The following is a 25,858-nucleotide window of genomic DNA, read 5'->3' as shown; positions in this document are numbered from 1 at the left end:
CTCGCCGATTGGAGCGGAGGTGTTGTCCATTAAACTCCTGGCGCGGCGGCTGTGATGGGGGGGGGGGGGGGGGGGGGAGACTGGTTGCCGCGCGCCAGGCAGGGGGTCCGCGCGCGCGCGCCCAACGGTTCCTCTCCAGTACAAACAGGTGGCGGGCTGACCGCCGGCGCGGCCCCCGCTCCGCTCAACGGTCAGATTGAGATTGAAGCGAACGAAACCATCGGATCAGAGGATTTGCCTCCTCATCTCACCCCGTCCGCAGAATTGGTAGAGCACAGAGGGAGGGCCATTCGGCCCGACGGGTCTGTGCCAACCAGGTGGTAGTAGAGTTGGCTCTTTTCCCACCTCCCCAGGCATGACAGCATTTTTCAGACCCATTTTAAACATTAAATGGCGGGATACATACAGGTGATTTTTGCTTTGATGTCCTCTCAAATGAAAGGTTAAAAGCTACGCCTGGGTTATTCTTTTACTGATTTTTTAAAAAATCATTCTCACCCGGGTTCAGTCATCTCCGAGTGTATTTATACTTTTACTTGCTGACCTACGTCTCAATTAAGATGCATATTTCATAACTTATCGTCCACCAATCTTTTTGGATGTAATGATTAAATCTGCTTCCACCACCAAGCCAGATTTCAGATCACCATTCAATATGGGGGGAAAAAAAGAATCTTTCTGTTGCCTCTGATTTATTTTTGCCAATTACCTTAAATTTGCTTGCAGTATCAGATAAGCAAAAAATCGCTCCAATTAAATATTGGGAAAACTAAAACTTGACTTCACCCATCACAAATTCCACATCCTTCTCCGCCCCCCCTCCCCCCCTGGAAACTGAGGGCCAGACTATTTGGATTCTTGACTTTGCATTGGATCTTCCGATCACATATTCATATTATCACTAAGAATGCCTATTTCCACCTCAGTAGCATTGCCAGATGCCCCTGCTTCAGCTCATCTGCTGATGACCTCATCCATGCCTCCATATTCTACCTTCCTTAAACTCTGCTGCCCATGCCCTGACTACTCCCACCAAGCTCTGTTTGTTCACCCATCACCTCTGATCTCCATCGGCTTCCAGTTAGGCAACACCTCAATTTTAAAATTATCAAATCTTATTTTGAAATCTCTCCAGAGCCTTACCCCTCGTTGTCGGTGTAACTTCCTCCAGCCCGACAACCAATGTTCGCTGTGGAGCGTGCTGCCGCACAACAATCCAAAAGTCCTCAAGCAGGATGTGCATTAGTCAGCCACTTAAGTTGCTGAGCGAGCATTGTCAGAATTTTTTTAAAGGCGCTATGCACTTAAAGAAATCACTCGCACACTCCAAAATAAATAACCAGGATCCTCTGCAATTTCTGCACTCCTCTAATTCTGGCCTCTTGAGCATCCCTGATTTTATTAGCACCACTATAGTGTGACGAATGTAAGAAATTGGTGTTCATATATCTTGCAGTAAGATTTTTTAAAAACCTGAGTTAAGATATATATTTTTTGCAATAATATTATTGAAGAACCTAGGTTAAGGTCCAGACTGTGTCTGCTAAAGGTACAATTAAGAGGTCATAAAAGGGTAGCTAATTATTAATTTTAACCGCTTATCTGTTTACAGAGAGATGCCTAATGCAACATTGTTATGATTGCTGGAGATTCTCTGGAGAATAGATAATTTATGAGGGATTGTATGTGGCCCCAGCTAAACAGGTGACAAAGTGGGGATAGTGGGATAAAGATAATGTCATTAATGGGATGAGCTAGGACTGTTGATAGTTTTGCAGTTTGATATGGGTTGTACAGTCTGCTATGAGTTTTTAAGTTGAACAGCAGTTTTGCCAAATGCTGTCAGGTTAAGCAGAAGCTCCTGACAAGACAGAAGGATTTTCAGGTTGCTCTTTTAAAAGTTCTCTCCAAAAAGTCTACACAGATAAGTAAACCTGTTCTGTTAACTTTATTTATAAGTGGCATTTGAACTGTATTGGGGTTGCTTGGTTGGAATATTTATAGTGAAGGTGTAAGGCATAATTTTTAGCTTTTTTCCTTGTGTAATAACCGTTGAACTGATCATTTTAAAGTTATTTTCTTTGGTGTTAATGTGGTTAATTCGGTGTTTAAATTAAAGTTTATTTTAAAATAAATTACATCTGTTGGTCAGAGTCATCAATCCTGGGGTGAAGTATTCTTTCCTCACAATTTTACAAATTTAAAAAAGTGTTTGGGGTTCTTGTCTGATATCCTAACAAATGTTGGGGCCTGGTGAGGGACCTTAACAAAATGTGGTTATGCCATCAGCTGCCAAGGCTCTAAACTCTGGAAGTCTCTCCCTAAACTACTCCACCTCTCCAACCTCCTTTAACACACACCTTAAAACCTACCGCATTGTGCAAACTTTACGTCACGAACCCTAATATATCATGTTTGGTGACATATTTCTTTCTAATGCTCCTGTGAAGCATCTTGGGATGTTTTGTTATGTCAAAGGTATTTAGGGGATTTTCTGACTCTTCTCACCAGTGGATTCTTCCAGTCCTGCCGATGGCAAACCCTCGCTGCCGGTTTCCCAGAGACATGGGGTGGATTCAATAGGAAATCCCACTGACAAAGATGGGACCCAGAAGATCCTGCTGTTGGTGAACGGTTGGCTTCATCCCGCCAAGCAGTGGGGAGGAGCGGAAAATCTCCCCCACTATATAAATTGTTGCTATCTTCTGGTTGCCAACTTTCTGTCACTAGAAACAGTTTCTCCTTACTCTGTCAAAATTATTCATGATCTTAAACTAACTCTCTCCTTAACTTTATGTTCGAAGGAGAGCACCCCCAGCATTTCCTTCTGTTCCTTTTCCTTTCTGTACTTATCTAGCTTCTCCCCGAATGCTTCTCCCCAATGCATCAACGGAAGCAATGAAATAAATTCCACTTTTTAAAATTTATATGTAAACAAACAGAAGATTGATCCACAATTACAATATGTTTGCAACTTAGTACATTTGATTATTTTATATCTCTTTTGCTTTATGAATGCTCTCTTTGTCTGTCATTTTGCCTCGTAATTTGGTCCATCATGTCTGCACCAGCTCTCCAAATGACAAATTCATCTGCCTTCACCATTCTTTTCTCAGACTAACTGTTTTGCAGTCTCTGCAACACCAAGATTGTGATTTTTGGAAAATCAAACAATCATAGAAAAGTAAAGCAGAGAAGGAGTCCAATCAGTCCATTGAGTCCACAATGTCTCTTTCAAACACCAATCCAATTAGTCCCACTCTCCTGTTCTTTTCCCAAATGGCTGTGGATTCAAGTATTTACCCAATTTCCTTTTGAAGACTACTAACGAATCTGTTTCCACCACATCATCAAGCACTGCATTCAAAATCTTAACCATTCACTGCATGAAATATAGGGTCACAATGCTTACTTTCAAGAACGATCTTGGCAACAATTTATTTATTTGCCTTCCTTTCTCCCTGCACTTTCTAAATAGAAATGAGCTTTTAAAAATAGGGGAAAAGAGAAATTCACACCTTTACTGTCAAATCGCAGAATGTCAGCCATCGTAAAAAAAACAATTCGAGCCAAAATCTCTTAGATTTCCCACATTACTAACTCCTTCATTTCAAAGGGTAATTCATTGATTGTGAAAATACTTTGGGACATCTGAGGATATGATACAGTAATGTATAAATGGCATTCTAGTGATAATATTAATTCGCAACTCCAGAGTGCGGCGGATGCTGGGACAGTAAGTAAATTTAAGGAGGAGTTAGATAGAATTTTAATTAGTAATGCGTTGAAGACTTACGCAAGTCGGTGGAGATGAGGTCAGTGTACGCGTGGAGTTTGCACACTGTCCGTGTGGAGTTTGCACATTCTCCCCATGTCTGCGTGGGTCTCACCCCCACAACGCAAAGATGTGCAGGGTGGTGAATTCGCCATACTAAATTGCCCCTTAATTGGAAAATAAAAAGAATTGGGTGCAATCTTGATTTCACCCTCACTGGGTGAGATCCAGATATACATATTTAAGTGAGAAATGCCTGGGAGACCTCACCTTGGCGCCGTTTAGCACTGGTCCACACAAACGACAACCTGGAGTAATGGCACCTGGGGGGGCATCTCCCAGGTCATCGGAGGCCCCGGGGTAGTCAGGCTCTGGGCAGTGTGGTACGCTGGAATTCCTGCGGCCATCCGGGCACCTTGGCATTGCCTACCTGGCACCACCACCTGGACACCCTTGCAAGGCCACCCTGGAACTGGCAGATGGCACTGTCAGAGTGCCAGGCTGGTTGTGCCAGGTTGCCTGTGCCAGGGATCAGACCTGGGTTGCCCTGCCCTTATGAGATATGGAGAGGCCCAAGGACCCCCGGGCATTGGGGTATCTGGAGGCTGTGGTGGGAAGTCCGGGTCAAGAGATCAGAATGACATTTAAAAATGACGCCCCGATCGATCTCTTCATGCATTGACGTGCACCTCCACGTCAGTCCTGCCAGGCAATGTCATCACTTTGGCCTAAGTGACTGCCAGAGAATTTAAATTGAGGGGTACAATGCGTTTTCTTGCTCGTCACATTCCCTTGTTGCGTCCAACCAATAAGTCTGCAGCGACGGGCTAGAGGGAACATACGTATGTTACATAGCTGTGGTCATCTTACCTGTTCTACTCGTCAGTGCAGGAAATTAAGCTAAGTGTGGACTCGGGGTGTGGTCCTCGCCGAGGCCAAAGAAGAGAGAGTCCCATTCTCGGCTCTGCACTAAATGCACCCAAACCAGGTAGTTTTTTCCTGTTAAATCGCATCCCAAAAGTCTAACCATATGTAGCCCATTTGCTCCTGCCTTTTCTCCCCCAGGTGCAACATTTTGCACCTTGCTCACAGCAAGTGGGTTTCCTCCAGGTGCTCCACTTCCTCCCACAAGTCCCGAAAGACATGCTATTAGGTAATTTGGACATTCTGAATTCTCCCTCCATGTACCCGAACAGGCGCTGGAATGTGGCGACTAGGGGGTTTTCACGGTAACTTCATTGCAGTGTTAATGTAAGCCTACTTGTGACAATAAAGATTATTATATATTATTATTAAAAGTCTCAACCTAAGCCCCTCTGTCCCCATGGTAATCAAGCCACCCAGGCTTGTTGTTGGGCAGAATTTTAAGTAGGTCACCGTCACATGACCTGTATTCCTCTATTTTACTTATTGATTTAATGATAGTCCATAAACATAAGCATTTTACGAAACCTCGGATTCATAACACGTTATAAATCTGGTCATGCAACACTAAGGTTGCCAACCCTCCAACCCTGTGATCTCCAGGAGCTAAAGATTAATATCTCAGACATTGCTGTCAGCACACTCAGCATTAAAATAATTGGTTTCTTTTACCCGTTTTCTTTGAACTTTTGCTCATTAATTATAAAAATATTAGAGATGGATAAAAAGGACTGTCTGACCAGGTGGGTCTCATGGAGGTCACGTGATACAATCTCCAGGTATATTCACAGCCAAGCAGAGGCACTCTCTGTTGTGACTAATGGTGGGAGAGTGATGCTGGTGTGCCAATGTGTCAAAAGTAACTGAGTGTCCAATTTCAACTCGGAATAAAGAAGCTGGTCTTACTAACGTGAGCACGGGAACTGACCAATTACATAGTTCTGCTGTAACCTGGAGTACCATATTATCAAATAGGTCTGCCTCTGAACTGAATTCACAAATAGATGAACAGTCTATCTGTAATGGATGAAGAGCTGGGGTGCAAAATCCATCCGAGTAGAAAAAGGATGTGGAAAGATTAGAGAATTCAAGCCAGATAGATAGTATCAAACCAGGGACTAGGTAAAGTATACAAGCTATTTGATAGCATACAAATTTTTTTTTTTTTAAATTTCCCCACCCCAAAGTAAATCAAGAAAATAGGACCAATGTGCACACATTTAAAAGTAAATTTAAAACAAATTATCAGGAAAAAGGTTCTTTACTTGAAAAGGGGGCAACAATGAGACTTCTGAGAATCTGTCAGACAGGGTGTTAGAGGCTGAAAATCAGGGAATATTAAGATAGATAGAGATGTGTACCATTCCTTATAAAATTAATTGATAAGCTTTGCTCAGTGAAATGTTTTGAACTTCTGATTGGAGGCCATGTACAAGGTTACAGTATAAAACAAAAAAGTAGAGCACCGGATTTATATTACGATATTTGGCATGCCAATCACAAGTAACAGCACCTGTCCTAACACTTATGTCGGTGTACCTACACCACATGGATTGCAGCCGTTCAAGAAGGCTACTCACAACCACCTCCTGAACAGCAATTAGGGATGGGCAACAAATGCTGGCCTATCTTGTGATAACCACATCCTGTGAATGAATAATTAAAGAAAAAAAGTAGGAAATGGTTAGGTTCAGTGACTAACTGTAGGTCAACAACACCATAATCTATCAGATCAGTTCAGTCACATCACCAGCTTCTCAAATTCAGTTTGAGGAGGAGGTTAAAACAAGGGTCATTAGTCAAAAGACACTACAGTAGTAAGATTCCCCATGATTCTGTCAGACCCTCTCCTCCAACAGAAGTGATCAAATTGCAATATTGATTCAGAGACCCATTTAGGTTTGACATCTCCATTTAAAATGTTGGATTTTAACATACAAGAAGCAAGAGATAGGAGTGGCAGTGAATAACATCTACAAAATGCATTGCAGAAACTTGCGAAGGCTCCTTCGACAGTACCTTCCAAATCTGCAACTTCAATCACCTAGTAGGACAAGGGCAGCAAACATATGGGAATATCACCACTTGTAAATTTCCCCCCTAGCCACACGCTGTTCTGACTTGGAACTATAATCGATATTCCTTCACTGTCACTGGGTCAAAATCCTGGAACGCTTTACCAGGACTATGGGTGTATTTACACCACATGGACTCCAGCGGTTCAGGAAGGGGGCTCACCATCACTCTCTCACGGACAATTTGTGGTGGGCTACAAATGCTGGCCTAGCCAGCAACACACATCCGAGAAACAAATTTTTAAAAAACAACCCTGTATGCCCCTTCAGGTGGACATAAAAAATTCCAAAGAGGAATTGGGGAGTTCTACTATCCTGGGCAATATTTATCCATCAAGTACCATCACTAAACTACATTATCTTTTTTCAAAATTTTAGAATACCCAATTATTTTTTTTCCCCAATTAGTGGCCAATCTACCTACGTTTTGGGGATGAGACTCACACAGACACAGGGAGATTGTGCAAACTCCACACAGACAGCGACCCAGGGCCGGGATTCAAACCCAGGTCCTCTGTTCCATAGGCAGCAATGCTAACCACTGTGCCACGTGCCACCCTTAAACTGCTTTATATGATTATTTATCTCATTGCTGTTTATGAAATCTCATTGTGCATAAACCAACTGCTGCATTTCCCTACATTACAACAGTATCTATACTTCAGAAAAAAATAATGATTGGCCGTGAAACACTTTGTCCTGAGGACATGGTAAGGTCCAAATAAATTTAAATTAATTATTTCTTTAGTGGAAGCAGACCAATATGTATTTCATACCCAAGGACATAGAATTGATTTTTAAAATCTCTCCTTAATAACGTTTCAAATGCATCATAAGTGCCACTGTACATATAATGCAACAGCTTGGAAACATTTACAGAAGGTCTGAAAGGGTTAATGATTCTGCTTAATAAATTTCCATTACAATAATCTTAACAGCAAAATACTAATTTGTTGACAACACAAATGACCCATTTTTCCTCAGGCAATGTAATCAGATCTACAAGTACTTACCAAGTGGTTTATAATAAAGGATAGACATAGAACAGTACAGCACAGAACAGGCCCTCCGGCCCTCGATGTTGTGCCGAGCAATGATCACCCTACCTAAACCCACGTAACCCGTATACCCGTAACCCAACAATCCCCCCATTAACCTTACACTACGGGCAATTTAGCATGGCCAATCCACCTAACCCGCAAATCTTTGGACTGTGGGAGGAAACCGGAGCACCCGGAGGAAACCCACGCACACACGGGGAGGACGTGCAGACTCCACACAGACAGTGACCCAGCCGGGAATCGAACCTGGGACCCTGGAGCTGTGAAGCATTGATGCTAACCACCATGCTACCGTGAGGCCCATCTCTGGGAGATTTTTTTTTAAAGCAAGCAATAGAATATTATTCCCTTTTCAAGGACTAATGTATGGGATTGCCTTGTGTGGTACATTTTTTTTAAAAAAAATTTAAGTATTCAATTTTCCAATTAAGGGGCAATTTAGCATGACCAATCCACCTAACCTGCATATCTTCTGGGCTGTGGGGGTGAGACCCACGCAGACACAGGGAGAATGTGCAAATTCCACACGGACAGTGACTCAGGGCCGGGATTGAACCTGGGACTTCGGTGCCATGAAGCAGTAGTGCTAACCCCCCACCGTACCGCCCATGTACATTTGCTTAGATTGATTTGCATCTTATTATCTGGCAAAGTGAAAAGGATGGAATGTTCAGTGTATTTAAAATTGGGTTGAAAGAATCAAGGAGATTGAAATCTAAACAGGAGAGGCAGACACTGCTAAAAAGGCAAAGGAGATATCATCAGAGAAAAAGTAAGGTAAATAATTTGCATCTGCATTTGGTAAGAAATACTATTCAGCAAAAATTGTTGTATTGTCCATACAAAGAGAATGCAAGGGTGTTAACAGTGGATTACGTCCCAAACTATAATTTAACAGACAGTGGGCAGAGAGTGTGATAGACACTAGCTTCAGGGAGGTGGTCACACCACAGGTTCAGACAGGTAGATGGGTGACCGCCAGGAGAAGCAGGCAGGTATGGCAGGAGCCTCCGGTCCCCTCTCAAACAAGTATACCGTTTTGGATATTGTTGGGGAGGGATAGCGTCTCAGGGAAGATACCAGCAGCAGCCAGGCCTGTAGCACCACAACTGGTTCTGATACTGAAAAGGTGTCAAAAAAACAGGGTAGTTGTGATGGGTGACTTTAACGTCCCCCATATTGACTGGGAACCTCCTATAGCCAGGGGTTCGGGTGGAGAGCAATTTGTTAGATGAGTCCAGGAGGGCTTTCTGATACAGCATGTTGACCATCCAACCAGGGAGGGGGACATACTAGACTTGGTATTGAGGAATGAGCCAGGCCAGGTGATTGATGTTTCAGTGGAGAAGCATTTTAGGTTTAGCGACCATAATTCCATAAGTTTTCAAGTAATCATAGATAAGGACAAGAGTGGCTCGCGGGTGAGGGTGCTTAATTGGGAGAAGGCCAATTACATCCAAATTAGACAGGAACTGGGAATGTGGATTGGGGGGGTGAGTGATTGGGGGGGGGGGGGGGGGGGGGGGGGGGTGAAGAAGGACGAAAATCTGTACAAACTGTATAGTTTATTGTTGGGAAGAATGGAAGAATGTTTCCGGGGTGTTTATTTGCTGAAACCTACTTTGATACAAGTTTGAATAAAATGCATTTTTTTTTAAAAAAGGGAATGTGGATTGGGAGCGGCTATTTGAGGGCAAATCCATGTCTGACATGCGGGAGGCTTTTAAGGGCCAGTTGATTGAAGTGCAGGACATATATTCCTGCATATATTAGGAGCAAGAGGGTAACAAGAGAAGGAGTAGGCCCACTCAAGGACAATGGAGGGAAGTTCTGCGTGGAATCACAGGAAGTGGATGAAATCCTTAATGACTACTTTGTATCAATATTCACCAGGTAGAAGGACATGATGGATGTTGAGGTCAGAGATAGGTGTGTGAATGCTCTTGAGAACGCTAATATATCAAAGGAGGACGTGTTGAGCATCCTAAATTGCATGAAGGTAGACAAGCTCCTGGGGCCGGATGGGATCTGTCCCAGGTTATTGCGGGAGGCAAGGGGAGAGAGAAATAGCTGGGCGTTAACAGATATATTCACTTCCTCTTTGATTACAGGCGAGGTTCCAGAGGACTGAAGAATAGCCAATGTTATTCCATTGTTTAAGAAATGTAGCAGGGACAATCCATCAAATTATAGGCCAGTGAGCCTGGCATCAATGGTGGGAAGCTTTTGGAAAATATGCTGAGGGACAGGATATATGCACATTTGGAGGAAAATGGACTAGTTAGTGATAGGCAGCGTGGTTTTGTATGGGGAAGGTCATGTCTCACCAACTTGCTTGAGTTTTTTGAAGAGGTGACAAAGAAAATTAATGAGGGAAGGGCTGTGGATGTAGTTTCTATGGACTATAGTAAGGCATTTGACAAGGTCTCACACAGCAGACTGGTACAAAAACTAAAATCACATGGGATTTGGGGTGGGCTGGCTAGATGGATACAGAACTGACTTGGTTATGGAAGACAGAGAGTAGCAGTGGAAGGGTGTTTTTCAGAATGGGGATCTGTCGCTAGTGGTGTTCCGCAGGGATCAGTGCTGGGACCGCTGTTGTTTGTAGTATATATAAACAATCTGGAGGAAAATGTGGGTGGTCTGATTCGTAAGTTTGTTGATGACACAAAGATTGGTGGAGTTGCTGATAGTGCCGAGGAATCAACAGGATACAGATAGATTGGAGACTTGGGCACAGAAATGGCAGATGGAGTTTAATACGGACAAATGCGAGGTGCTGCATTTTGGAGGATCAAATCTAGTTATGAATTATACTGTAAATGGCAGAACCCTTAGGAGCAGTAATATGCAGAGGGATCTAGGCGTGCAGGTCCACAGTTCCCTAAAAGTGGCAACATAGGTGGCCAAGGCGATTAAGAAGGCACATGACATTCTTGCCTTCATCAGCCGGGGCATTGAGTACAGGAGTTGGGAAATCATGTTGCAGCTATAAAATCTTGGTTCAGCTGCATTTGGAGTATTACATGCAGTTCTGGTCACTACCTTTTCAGAAGGACGTGGAAGCTTTGGAGAGAGTGCAAAGAAGGTTCACTAGTTTCCGATCACCCCTCCTGATATATCCTCTGGCTGGGAAGATTATTTTCTGATTATACTTCAGTGAAGTGCATTGGGATGTTTTTCTCTATTGTCATAAATAGAACTTGTTGTTCTTCATAGTCTTCTTTCCTACACCCAATGGGAAAATACTAACAGTCACTGGCTTGCATGAGGAATGACCACTTGTGGTCAGATGACTTCCAGAATCCATGAAGTCAAAAGTCCAGAAAGGAGTCAGTGAATTTAGAAAATAAAATAGTGGGTGAAAAAAAAAGTAAAAAACAATTTCCTTCTTCCAGTGTCTGCAACCCAAATTAGCTGTATGATAAACTGTTCACTCATATATAATTCAATAATACCGGTGATATATGTATAGGCTTCTCTTGCCCCAAATGAAGGATGATTCATTTGCCAAGAGTATAACAAATAGATTAGATAATATTCCCAATGGGTTCAAGACTTGACAGATTTTCCCCTCACAAAATAGAATTGCCATTGGGACAATTATTCACAAGCACCATCAACAATAACAAGGTATTTTCCATCATAAGCATCTTGCTCGAAATATATATCTCAATGTTTAATCATATACTGAGCCCAAAGGTGCATAACACGGTCTATATGTTGGTTGGAATGTCCACCTGTATACTAATATATTCACTAATTTGGAATGAAAATATTTCCAAATGTTCATTCTCATTTGAAAAGCGGGTCCTTCAAACATTCATCCAGAACAGTGTTTTTCAAACTTTTTTTCACGAGACCCACTTTTACCTACTGGCCGACCTTCGCGATCCATGCAATCTGACCTTAGCAACACATCATTTTTGCTTACCTTTAATGCGACAGATGAGCCTGCTTGCTCCTCACAATCTCACTCCAATCAGGTTCACAGGAGGAGAGGGCAAGGTGCATATCAGGTGCAAAGTTCAGCCGGTTCCTTTGTGCTGTCTTCATCCTTGTGAGGATGGAAAATCTAACCTCGCTCATGTAGGTCATTGTGAAGGGCAATAGCAACAAAATGCTAGTTTTATTCAGCACTGGATACTCCTCGGAGACGCTACTCCATAATACTGACAGCCTTGGACTTGTGGCACTTTTTAATGTGCTGTCACACAGGTGAGGCACAGTTTTGGAGTCAGTGCAAGTTAATAATTGACTCTGGGGTCTCAAACTCAAAAGGATCTTTCACGCACCTCTTCACTTTCAAAACTGGTGAATAAGGCCTGCCAGTCTATTGACAATTCCTTTACTCACAGTTTCTTTGATATGTCAGAGCAGCGTGGGGAACATGTGTTTGGCTTGCACTTGCCAAACTTTCAATGACTTTTGGAAAGCATCTATTTCTTCACAGTGCTGAAAGCTATCAACATCCAGGCGATGTCAGTGTACGTGCCAGGCGTGTGACCTGCTCTCTGCCACCGTTTCTGGAGGGAAGGCTGCATCGTTCGCATTTAAAAGCTGGTCACAGCCAATGCGTGCTTTTTCCACACTCGCGAACCTCGTGACTGAGATCTCACGACACCCGCCAGCGACCCACCCACAAGTTGCAACCCACATGTTTGGGAAAACCCTGGTCTAGAGGAATTTAAAGGGAAACCTAGCTTCATAGAAGTATAAATATAAAACACACAAAATGTAAATATTTATTACATCAAAGTAATTCATGAAAGTAAGCCCAAAGGATATAAATTGACACTTGGCCAAAGTACATTTCGGATAGATAGCAGGAAATAATAATTACTCAGTGAAAAATGCTTCAAATAATCTACTGAACTGAGTTTATCAAAAATACAATTAAATGAAAAGATAGGAAAGATAACAAACTAGAAAGATATCATTAATAGAGTATGAGATAGATTTCAATGGAACAGCTCATGTATTAGAGGGATGTTTTGACGGGCAGCACAGTAGCACAAGTGATTAGCACTATGGCTTCACAGCGCCAGGGTCCCAGGTTCGCTACCCTGCTGGCTCACTGTCTGTGCAGAGTTTGCACGTTCTCCCCGTGTCTGCGCGGGTTTCCTCCGGATGCTCCGGTTTCCTCCCACAGTCCAACGACATGCAGGTTAGATGGATTGGCCATGATAAATTGCCCTTGGTGACCAAAAAAGGTTAGAAAGGGTTATTGGGTTACAGGGATAGGGTGGAAGTGAGGGCTTAAGTGGGTCGGTGCAGACTCGATGGGCCGAATGGCCTCCTTCTGTACTGTATGTTCTATGTTCTAAAAGTTGATGAGCTAAATATACAGTTCAGGGAGAGTCAAAATATGGACATTATTTTTGACCAGGTGGGGTAAATTTCAACTGCAGAGGTCTCCAGTATCTTCATGAATATTATTTCTTCAAATAACAGCTTTTTGGACAAGCTGCATATGGGTTTACCAACTAATAGTCCCGCCCCACTCACCGACACCCCCTCCCCCCCAAACACCCCATCTCTGCCTCCAACTGAGGATACTGGATCATAGTAATATCTCTTCACAAGTATCTCTCATAAAGCTTTAACACAAGAAAGCCAAGCCAAAATAATTAACTTCAATTCACATAGCACTTTAAGTCATTAGGACTCCCAAAGCACTTCAAAACCAATGAATTACTTTTCCAGTGGCCATTAGTCATGTAGACAAACATGGCCATCAATGTGCACACAAGAACCCACAAGTGGCAGAGATAAACAACTAATTTAAAAAAAAAATTAGAGTACCCCATTCATTTTTTCCAATTAAGGGGCAATTTAGTGTGGTCAATCCACCTACCCTGCACATCTTTGTGTTGTAGGGGTGAGATCCATGCAGACATGGGGAGAATGTGCAAATTCCACACAGATAGTGACCCAGGGCCAGGGTCAAACCTGGGTCCTTCGCCGTAGGCAGCAGTGCTAACCACAGCGCCACCCAGAGATAAACAACTAGTTAATCTAAAAGACAAAATACTGCAGATGCTGGAAATTGGAAATTTAAAAAAACATAAAAATGCTGGAAAAACTCAGCAGGTCTGGCAACATCTGTGGAGCGAGAAAAGACTGAGCGAAGACCGGTCTGCTTTTACTCGCTCCAGTGTGGAGAAGACAGTATTGTGTTCAGTGAATACAGTAGACCAGATCGAAAGAAATGCAAGTGAACCGCTGTTTCACCTGAAAGGAGTGTTTGGGGCCCTGGACAGTGAGGAGGGAGGAGGCAATGGGGCAGGTGTTACAACTCCAGTGATTGCAAAGGTGCCACTAGTTTATCTGTGTTGGGGAGTTTTTTTTTTAAGGACAACTGTTGAAAACTGTTCTTCCATTTCTATTCAAGCTGATAAGGCCCCAGATTCATCCAAACTCCAGATTCATCAGAATGACAATACAACAATGAAGCATTCCATCAGTACTTCACTGAATGTTAGCCTAGATTATGTATTCAGGTTCTGCTATGGGGAATAAATCGATGACCGTCTGACTTAGGCCAGATTTATTACTAAACCAAGCACACAAAGAAATATTGTCATTGCATACAAGTGTTTTTCAAATATTTTTTCCTGCAACCCATTTTTTTTTTTTTTTTTTTTATAAATTTAGAATATCCAATTCATTTTTTCCAATTAAGGGGCAATTTAACGTGGCCAATCCACCTAACCTGCACATCTTTGGGTTGTGGGGGTGAAACCCACGCAGACACGGGGAGAATGTGCAAACTCCTCACAGACAGTGACCCAGGGCCGGGATTCGAACCCGGGTCCTCAGTGCCGTAGGCAGCAATGCTAACCACTGTGCCACTCCTGCAACCCATTTTGACCAACCGGTCGACCTTCGAGAGCCACACCGGCCATCCTCCGGGACCCTTGCCGGCCAACATTCGCAACACACCATTTCCGCTTACCTTTAATGCGAGCCTGCTTGGTCCTCACGATCTCACTCCAATCACATTCACAGGAAGAGAGGGCAATGTGCATATCAGGTACAGAGTTCAGACGATTCCTTTGTGCCGACTTCACCTTTATGAGGACGGAAAATCCAACCTCACACATGTAGGTCGTTGTGAAGGGCTATAGCAACAGAATGCTTGTTTTACTCAGCACTGGATACTCCTCGGTAATGCTACTCCAGAGTGCTGACAGCCTCATGGACTTGTGGCGTGTTTTTTTTTTTTTTTTTAAGAGCTTTCTTTCTGAAAGAACTTCTCTGCGAAGCAGGTATTCCTTTTTTTTAAAATATAAATTTAGAGTACCCAATTCATTTTTCTAATTAAGGGGCAATTTAGTATGGCCAATCCACCTACCCTGCACATCTTTGGGTTGTGGGAGTGAAACCCATGCAGACACAGGGAGAATGCAAGCTTCACATGGACAGTGACCCAGGGCCGGGATCGAACCCGGGTCCTTAGCACTGTGAGGCAGCAGTGCTAGCCACTGAGCCATTGTGCCGCACAGCTATAAGTTAATAATTGACTCTGGTATCTCAAATTCAAAAGGATTTTTCACCAACCTTTTCTCTTTCAAAATCTGAAACTTCTCCTTTTGAAAGTAGCGACAAAAACTGTTGATGAGCAGTCAGATGTGACTGAATAAGGCTTGCCAGCGTATTGACAGTTCCCTTACTAACACTGTTTTTTTATATGTTGTAGCAGTGTGGGGAACTTGTCATAGTTTTGGTTTTATGCTCGCACATGTCAAACTTCACTGACTTTTGGAAAGCATAGTACCGAAAGCAATCATCATCTTTCCCTTGGAGGTACAGTTCATTTAGAATTGAAAAGATGTCTGCAAGATAAGTCATAGTTAGCATCCAAAACTAATTTGCCAATACTTCACTGCATATAGCAAGCATGGGCTTTGCATTCTGATTTGCATTGGAACAATTAACAAAGCTATACCTCAAGAGATCATCTCATACAGCTTTGTTCCCGATTTTAGTTTGTTAATAGGCTGTTCACCAGAGGCCTGGAGCACTGTATACACTTCATGCTTGCACTGCATTGTCCTGCCATGGACTCTCCTGCGCATCTCTCCAAAATATTCAGTTTTGAGATCCTGGCCTGTTTGTCTATCTGGCCTTCCTTATAACAAAATGATTCAACTTCAGTTCTTCTCAGTCCTGTTACCTTGCTTGCTTGCAGCTAGAAAATGGAGGAATCTCTCCTCCGTGATTTTGCACCAAAAGCATAGACATAGAGAGCATGTGATGTCAGTGTACATGCCAGGTGCATGACCTGCTCACTGCCGCCACTTCTGCAGGGAAGGCGGCATAGTTTGCATTTAAAAGCCATTCATGGCCAGCCTTCTTAAAAGCCAACCGAAGCCGTTAATGTTTCTCCTGGGATTGGGAACGCCACGAGCAATCGCTCTACAACCATCCAACAGTTTGAAAAACGCTGGTGTACAATAATGCTGCTGACCTTATCAAGCAGGAAAATTAACATGGTTATTCAGGCCCCCCGTCCAGGCGGTAGAGGTTAGCACTGCTGCCTCACAACGCCAGGGACCCGGGTTCTGTTCTAGCCTTGAGTGACTGTGTGGAGTTTGCACATTCTCCCACTGGGTTTCCTCCGGGTGCTCCGGTTTCCTCCCACAGTTCAAACATGTGCAGGTTAAGTGGATTAGCTATGCTAAATTAGGGCAGCATGGTGGGTTAGCCCTGCTGCATCACGATGCCGAGGTCCTAGATTCGATCCCGTCCCTGGGTCACTGTACGTGTGGAGTTTGCACATTCTGCCAGTGTTTGTGTGGGTTTCGCCCCCACAACCCAAAGATGTGCAGGCTAGGTGGATTGTCCATGCTAAATTTCCCCTCAATTGGAAAAATGAATTGGGTACTCCAAATTTATTTTGAAAAAAAGCTATGCTAAATTGCCCCTTAAGGTCCAGGAATGTAGAGATTCGGTTATAGGGTATAGGGTTACGGGTATAGGGTAGGATGGGGGGGGGGGGGGGGGGGGGTGGACTGGTGTAGAGTACTCTTTTGGAGGGTCGGTACAGCTGCGATGTGCCAAATGGCCTCCTTCTGTAGTGTAGGGACGATTCTATCCTATGGCACACTGAACCACTCAATTCACAAATTTTCCCTGCAAAAAAATCACCAAAGTAAATGAAAACGTTAATCTAGCACCAGGTGTGGTAGTTGATTGAACAGTAATGTCTCAAAACAATTTGTGGTGCCAATCCATCACAAAAAAGACAGACCTGGATTTACATCATACCTTTCACAACCAGATGTATCAAAGCACTTTACAGCCAATGAAATACTTCTGAGGTGTAGCCACTGTTGTAGCGTAGGAAATGTGGCAGCCAATTTGCACACAGCAATGTGAGCATCATCAGATAATCTATTTTATGGGGATGTTGATTGAGGGATAAATGAAAAACGAGGAGACCTCTCCTGCTCATCTTTGAAATAGTACAATGGGATATTTTACATTCAGAGAGATGGGACTTCCGTTTAACATCCCATCCAAAGGATGGAAACCTCCAAGAGTGCAGCACTCCCTCAGTTCCGCACCAAGACAAGAACCTTGCAACTCTGAGGCAAATATGTTACTCAACTGAGCCACAGCTGGCACCAAGAGCACAGAACAATACTGCAGCGAGTGATAGATATCCAATGGAGGGCATGGAGAAGGAAACAAGCAAAGCAAAATAGAGCGCAATTTAAAGAGTTTGTTCAAATTGGAGCTTATGTAGGGTAGACTCCGAGACAAGCGTGGAGCAGAGCCAGATTATTTAGGATAGAAATTAAGCATCTTCACAGAAAGGCAAGTGTGGGACATACTCTGATCACAAAAAAAAAAAGCAGTAGATGGTTTTGAATCTCATCTTCGTCAAAATTGGACACAGACCAAAGCAAGCACCAGGAAGTGTGATAGAATCAACACCAGCCAAATAGGTCAAAGTTCTTGCTCATTCAGGACAATGTTGGATTGTATAGTGTTGGCCAGGGTGTAAACTAGATGGTTTCAGGTTCAATTCCCATGGAACTAACTAGTCTAGATCCCGGAAACATGAAGGAATTTTTTAAAATGTTAGTCAAGGTTCTTGGCCCTGCTCATAATCCAACACCACTGACTAGAATACAGGAGTCAGAGAACACAATGTTCCCCACCCCAAAACACTGATGTTCAGTGTCATACACATAGGAAGAATGGCTACCTGGGTTATCTAGCCAAAGGTTGCTGCTCTCCATGAGAGGATAGCAGCCCCCAGCAAGTTTTACCTCAAGAAGCAACATTTATAACGTGTAACAATCATCTTAATGTTTACAGTTACTAGATGATCAGGAGTGACCAAAGGTGACAATGTCTAACAATGTGACATAGCAGGCAGAGGAAAAATGCACACAAACATCTAGTTGCTACTGATTTTATTTGTTGCAACAACAAAAAGAGCTACTACTAGTATCAGACAAGAGATTTGTGGCATTTTCGGACATCCAATATACTTTGGCAGCACGTGTTCAGTTATTGCTGCATGCGTCCAAAAGCTGAAGGAGGAGCTGTCTTGATGTGGTTCAAAAGCAATGGCTTGTGGAATTTTAACCATAATCTTATATCTTCAATTAAACAGCCATCAAGCAATTACAGAAAAAACAAACTTTTAGTTAAATGGAAATATTCATCATTGCTTTGCTTTAACAAGCCTGCAGCCAAAAAGCATCCCCCCCCCCCCCCCCCCCCCCCAACCTGAACACCCTTTACAATGTCACTGTAGTAAAGCTAACTGCCCAGATGCAGATCAATCCCAAGGTGTTATTTAACAAACACGCATCCAAATCATCCGTATTTTGCAGAGGCCTTTAATGCCACAGGTATTTTTTTTATATATAAAGAAAGTTTGATGAAAAATGGTTCCCGAATCAATTTACCTACATGAAGTTGTCGGTTGAAAGAGTAGAAAACTGCTAAAGGTTATTATTTTAAAGACTGAGTGTGTAAAGCAACAAATTGGCCTAAAGAACATTTTGCACAAAATTAGCTTCAGACACAGAAATTTCCCTGACCTAGAATCAAAGTTGATATACAGCAAAGTATTTCTCAAAAGGAACTCAAGTAGCACGTGAGCCCATTGGAACTGGAAATGTATTTCAGGAACACATTCTTCACAAAAGGTTGAACGAGAATAACACTGCTCCAAAAGAATACAAGTGTGGAAAACAATGATGGTCAAAAAGAAAAGAAAAAGATAGCTGGGGAGATATGGAAATAAAGATGATGCAGAGAATTGGCAATAAAAACTGTAAACTGTATTAAATACAAGAGGGCCTTTTTCCTGTTGCAATCTTAACTACAGCAATGTAGGTTACATTCACGCCTCAGTTATTAAATTCAGAGTAGTATTAGGGGCTGATTAAACTTTATTTAACACATTCCTGATTGAGCAGAAATTCTGGAAGCTGATTCCAGTACCATCAAGATTTAAGTCTGACGAGTTTAAATTGTGTAGTCCTGCACCTGCACAGTAACATTTACTTTGACGATACTTAAAACCAATGATAATTTCCATAATGCCTGTGTAATAGACTGGGGACTTGCTACCTAGAAAACAATCAATTCCATCAATTCCTTCCTCCCCCCACCAGTGACAGCATAGTTCTCGGAGGTTGGCAATTTCACAGGACCAAAGGGGCCTTGACCTTCTCGGCCACCTCTTTTCCGAGAAGCTGTTCAATAATTGCAAGGCCAAACTCAAAGCTGGTGCCGGGCCCCCTGCTGGTGAGAATATTCCCGTCTATTTGCACACGAGCTTCAGAGTAGGTATAGTGATCTGGAAGGGAAAAAGCAAGGCGTCAGAGCAAGAATTCAAGAACATTGCCACAGTATTGATAAAGCCACTGGGTTATGGTGATGAAATAAGATAGATTGTATATTTATTAGATTGTATATTTATTACAAGGAATTGCAGGATTTTCAAAACCTTTTGGGATCACATTCTGTGATTTCATCCACTTCTCTAACCTCTGCTCCAAGACTGTTCAACAATGGAATATTCAGTTTAATTACACCTAGATAATCGATCAGTGTGAGTTTTGATGTTTTTTAAAAATAAATGTAGAATACCCAATTATTGTTTTCTCCAATTAAGGGGAAATTTAGCGTGGCCAACCCATCCAACTTGCACATCTTTGGGTTGTGGGGGTGAAACCCAAGCAGACATGGGGAGAATGTGAAAACTACACACGGACAGTGACCCAGGGCTGGGATTCGAACCCGGGTCCTCAGCGCCACATGTTGCAGTGCGAGTTTTGATGTTTGACTACAAACACTAATGTTTGCAAAAATTACATTCAAGTATAAAAAAGTGTAGACTCTAACTGAATTTTCACAAGCTCTTGGTATCTTATTATTATTTGTTTATCTTTATTGACACAAATATGCTTACATTAACACTGCAACGAATGAAGTTATTGTGAAAAGCCCCTAGTCGCCACATTCCGGTGCCTGTTCGGGTACACAGAGGGAGAATTCAGAATATCCAAATGACCTATCAGCACGTCTTTCGGGACTTGTGGGAGGAAACCGGAGGAAACTCACGCAGACATGGGCAGAATGTGCAGACTCCGCACAGACAGTGACCCAAGCCGGGTATCGAACCTGCTATCCTGGTGCTGTGAAGCAACAGTGCTACCCACTGTGCTAACGTGCTGCCCATTATCTATCATTTAAACAGCATTTATTGTGCCACGATCAAATTTATTCTCCAAAACCAGGAGACTGTAGCTAAAAGGGCTCCCCAGAGTCAGCAGTTTAGTGAAATATGTACATCAATATCTTAAACTCCCCGGGCAAGATAAAGTAATTCCCATCACCTTGCCTCCATTTCTTCTTTACTGAAGAGAGCTCCTTCACAATCCTTAAACTGCTCACCTGCTCTTCACTGGCAAAGAGTTGATAAGCTACTAGACCACTGAGTGGGATGAGGGAGGGGCAGTACTGAAGAATCCTCAGCAGTGTTTGATCTTGTGCACACCAGAGAAAGATCTTTCGGTAGGGAGTTACCAGATAGTGATCAGGAGCAAGAAAAAGGCAGGTTGGTTTTCTCGAGCACTCCTCCAGAAGAGCACCAAATGTAATACTGTATTATAACCTTGCTGAGTTTAACTAATCTTGCACCTACCAGACATTTGAGTCTGGTAGCTTCATGGTATGTATAGTCCAGCGATTGCTTGAAGCAGCTAAGCACACAGAAGCCATAAGCAGTGCTGACAGGTTGCACTCTGCCAACAAACTAAACTCCCTCTGGATTTTAATAGATTTCATTAATAATTTTAATTTAAATTAAATACAATGCATTCAGATAATAAGTACAAATCCGTGAACATTCCATCATGTAAGATTGCAACAAACTTATCTGCCAGGTTGGAAAGATGACTGCACACTAGGAATGAAGCATGTATCCTAATCATTACCTCCATTCATCATTTTGTCCTTAGCCAGGGGATGGGTCGTGACTTTCTTCCCAAAGCCTATTTCATGAGCTAGCAGAGCTGTGGGACCTGCAAATAAACAAATACAGATCAAAGGTGACCTTTTGCACAATTCGTGTAAAGACACACACTAGACAGATCAGGTTTTGGATGCTGAAAGGATGTTTCCCTTTGCGAGAGAGCCTAGAACTAGGGGACACAGTTTAAAAATAAGGGGCCTCCCATTTAAGAGATGAGAATTGTTTTCCTCGGAGGGTTGTGAATCTTTGCAGTGGAGGAAGAGTCATTGAATATTTTGAAGACAGAGGTAGATAGATTCTTGACTAACAAGTCAAACAGTATTAGGGCCTTATCAGATCAGCCATGATCCACAATGGCAGTGCAGGCTCGAGGGGCTGATTGGCCTACTCTTGCTTCTAATTCCTATTTCTGTATGTTAAATATTTTTTTTTTACAAATTTAGAGCGCCCAATTCATTTTTTCCAATAAAGGGCAATTTAGCGTGGCCAATCCACCTACCCTGCACATCTTTGGGTTGTGGGGGCGAAACCCACGCAGACACAGGGAGAATCTACAAACTCCACACGGACAGTGACCCAGAGCAGGGATCGAACCTGGGACCTCGGCGCCGTGAGGCAGCAATGCTAACCACTGCGCCACCATGTTGCCCTCTGTATGTTAAATATAACTATTTACATTAATCTGGCTTGCAGTTCTGAAGATGTTCATAGCTCAGGCTCACAACCGAGAAAGTTTACATTAATGGTGCCACTGAGAGCCGACACCATTAGTGGCTGAAGTACAAAAAGCGGGTTCCTGGCTCCGAATGGCTCATAGGATTTGAGAGCAAAGGAAAGAGGGATGAAAAGTGGATGCCCTCCTGTGAGACTGGCAACTCAATGGGACATGCATGGTGTCCCAAGGGCACTGGCCTATGGTCGGGTGGGATGCTGCTCCCCAACACAGCCCTCAGGATGTAGAGCCAATTCCATTTTGGTATGTTACAGCTCACTGAAATGTTTGAACCAAGGCCATTCCCCAGTCTGTGTTCATGGTAATTTAGCCTGTCAGCTATCACCGTCAGGCTATAGATTTTTTCAGCTTACCTCAGAAAAAAATAGCAGAAAGAGTACATTGTGTTTTCAAAACTAGGAGGAGTAAAAAAAAATAAGGATTGGATTTTATTCAACAGGAATGAAATGTACCATGTCCTGCAAGTCGAGTGAGCTTGGTTGTCATGCACATACCAACACTTGGGTAAATGGCCTGAAGCAAACAATAGAATGCCAACACTTCCATTTTGCCTATTCATGCTGCTGTGACTGTGACCATGTGAAAGAGCTCTTAAATCTACCAAGGTCAGTGCAACGGCGCTCTCAGCAATTGACACTATCATCTGACAAAAAAAAACACTCCAAACATTAACACATCTTTTCTTGATCAGATGCTGACAGACTAATTATGCCTGATGTATCTGATACATGGTTTATTACAACACACAAACGGAGTTATAATCAGATAATGGAACAAATGGGAGGTCAATACAAGAAGCAACTTTGCAGGTGTCACTGCAGCTGTTGTCAGGTTTATTCACTGCCAATGTTGGGCATTCAGGGAGACAAACATCACTGGAGCATGAAGATACTGCACACAATGTAGCAGAACATGTTGAGAATACATTTAAGTCACACTTGCTAACATCACAGCAACTACAGTTCAAGAAGCATATCAGTGGATGTGAAGCAATGTGAAAGGTACTATATAAATACAAGTTCATTGGCTTTGGTTAGGACTGCAATAAATCAAAATTAAAACAGGCACCAGATTAGCACTCAGGACAAAGTGTACAACATAGCTCATTTAAAAAAGAAATTCAACGGATGTGATAAGTTGACATTTTACAGACTATTAGACATAGATGACAGACAAGAGGCAGCTGGATTCAAAATTAGAAGTGTCTCAATGTCCCAATGTGCCTGTAGCTGCTGAGGTCCTACGCCTCTCTTTTATCCTTTAAGGAGCTCAAGACTTGCCTCTGATAAGAGACATTTTTAAAACTCATTTACGGGATGTGGGCGTCGCTGGTAAACCAGCATTTATTGCCCATCTCTAGTTGCCCTTGAGAAGGTGGTGGTGAGCTGCCTTCTTGAACTGCTGCAGTCCTCGAGGTTTGGTACACCCGCTGTGCTGTTAGGGAGGGAGTTCTAGGATGTTGCCCCAGTGAAGGAACAATGACATATTTCCAAGTCAGAGTGGCGAGTGACTTGGAGGGGAACGTCCAGGCGGTGGGATTCCCAGGTATCTGCTGCCCTTGTCCTTCTAGATGATAATGGTCGTGGGTCTGAAAGGTTCTGTTTAAGGAACCTTGGTGAGTTACTGCAGTGCATCCTGTAGATGATACACATGGCTGCCACTGTTCGTCAGTGGTGGAGGGTTTGAATGCTTGTGGAAGGGGGAGCAATCAAGTGGACTGCTTTGTCCTGGTTGGTAATAATACTAACAACCTTTTATTGTAACAAGTATGAAGTTACTGTAAAAAGTCCCTGGTCACCACATTCCGGCGCCTGTTCGGGTAAGCTGGTATGGGAATTGAACCCGCGCTGCTGGCCTTGTTCTGCATCACAAACCAGCTGTCTAGCCCACTGAGCTAAACCAGCACCATCAGAGAATGGTGTCGAGCTTCTCGAGTTGCTGCACTCATCCAGGCAAGTGGGGACTATTCCATCACACTCCCGACTTGTGCCTTGTAGAAGGGGACAGGCTTTTTTTTGGGGGGGGGGGGGGGGTCCAGAAGGCGAGTTACTCGCCGTAGGATTCCTAGTATTTGACCTGCCCTGGTAGTCACAGTATTAATGTGGCTAGTTCAGTTCAGTTTCTGATCAATGGTATCCCCAGACTGTTGATTGTGGCAGAGTCAGCAATGGTAATGCCATTGAATGCCATGGGGCAGTGGTTAGATCCTCTCTTGTGGGAGATGGTCATTGTCTGGTATTTGTGGCACAAATGTAACTTGCCACTTGTCAGCACAAGCCTGGATTTTGTCCAGGTCTTGCTGCATTTGGATATGGACTGCTCCATTATCTGAGGAGTTGAGAATGGTGCTGAACATTGTGTAGTCATCCGCAAACATCCCCACTTCTCACCTTATGATGGAAGGGAGGTCATTGATGAAGCAACTGAAGATGGTTGGGCTTAGGACACTACCCTGAGGAACTCCTGCAGTGATGTCCTGGAGTTTGATGATTGGCCTCCAACCACCACAACCATCTTCCTTTGTGCCAGGTATGACTCCAACCAGTAGTGTTTTCCACGATTCCCATTGACTCCCGTTTAGCAAGGGCTCCTTGATGCCATACTCGGTCAAATACTGCCTTGTTGTCAAGGGCAATCACTCTCGCCTCACCTCTGGCATTCAGCCCTTTTGTCCAAGTTTGAACCAAGGCTGTAATGAGGTCAGGAGCTGAGTGACCCTGGCGGAACCCAAACTGAGCGTCCATGAGCAGGTTATTGCTGAGTAAGTGCCACTTGAAAGCACGGTTGATGACTCCTTCCATCACTTTGCAGATGATGGTGAGAAGGCGGATGAGGCGGTAATTGGCTGGGTTGGATTTGTCCTGTTTCTTGTGTACAGGACACCCTGGGCAACTTTCCACATTGCCGAATAGATGCCAGTGTTATAGCTGTACTGGAATAGCTTGGCTAGGGGTGCGGCAACTTCTGGAGCACAAGTCTTCAGTACATGTCTTCAGTACTGTTGCTGGGATATTGTTAAGATATATCATAGAATTTACAGTGCAGAAGGCAATTTAGCCCATCGAGTCTGCACCAGCCCTTGGAAAGAGCAGCCTGCTTAAGCCCACACTTCCACCCTATCCCTATTCCCGTCACCCCACCAAGGGCAGTTTAGCACCTAACCTGAACATCTTTGGACTGTGGGAGGAAACCGGAGCACCCGGAGGAAACCCACGCACACACAGGGAGAACGTGCAGACTCCACACAGACAGTGACCTAAGCCGGGAATCGAACCTAGGACCCTGAAGCTCTAAAGCAACAGTGCTAACCACTGTGTGCTGCCTGTAAGTAGATATTTTGTGCTGCTCCATCAGCATCTCACAGCAGAGGGCGGAGCAGCAGCCCCATGGAAAATTAGAATAATTATTATTTCAAATAGTTTTCTACTCTTTCTCCATCGCAGGGCACACACGAGGAAGTGCGTGCGTGAGGGAAAGGGGATCAGCGTTTTAACAAACTCAGTCAGACCACTTGAAAGAGAGGAAATGTCCGGCGCCCAGCTCATTTTCACTCCATTGCCTCCCTTACTGGGCTCAGGAATGGAGCAGCACTTTTAACAAAAACTCTCAACATCCTTCCATTCGAGAATGGATGCAGAGCCAGCCCAACCCAGGAAATACTGTGGTTAATAAACAAAACAAGTTCATGTTGCAATGATACCACAGAGACCCTTAAAAGCTGAAAGAACCAAGAACCAACCAGGCAGGCACTCAAGCACTTCACACAAGTGGTGTAGG

The 25,858-nt window shown here is 43.4% G+C and overlaps 1 protein-coding gene across 1 annotated transcript in view; it reads right to left on the bottom strand.

Moving 5' to 3' along the window:
• Nucleotides 1-18,253: 18,253 nt before the first annotated feature.
• Nucleotides 18,254-25,858, bottom strand: part of park7 (parkinson protein 7) — a 31,764-nt gene continuing 24,159 nt past the window's right edge. Inside the window, exons 5-6 of the mRNA XM_038822114.1 lie at nt 21,311-21,397; nt 18,254-19,668 (exon numbers count right to left, since the gene is read on the bottom strand). Coding sequence (XP_038678042.1) covers nt 19,514-19,668; nt 21,311-21,397 — 242 coding nt within the window. The 3' untranslated portion in view covers nt 18,254-19,513. The remainder of the gene's footprint in view (nt 19,669-21,310; nt 21,398-25,858) is intronic.

The sequence above is a fragment of the Scyliorhinus canicula genome, chromosome 16, assembly GCF_902713615.1.
Source record: "Scyliorhinus canicula chromosome 16, sScyCan1.1, whole genome shotgun sequence".
Classification (NCBI taxonomy): Eukaryota; Metazoa; Chordata; class Chondrichthyes; order Carcharhiniformes; family Scyliorhinidae; genus Scyliorhinus; species Scyliorhinus canicula.
The sequence above is the reverse complement of the archived record's forward strand: the minus strand, read 5'-3'. Positions and strand labels throughout refer to the sequence as shown.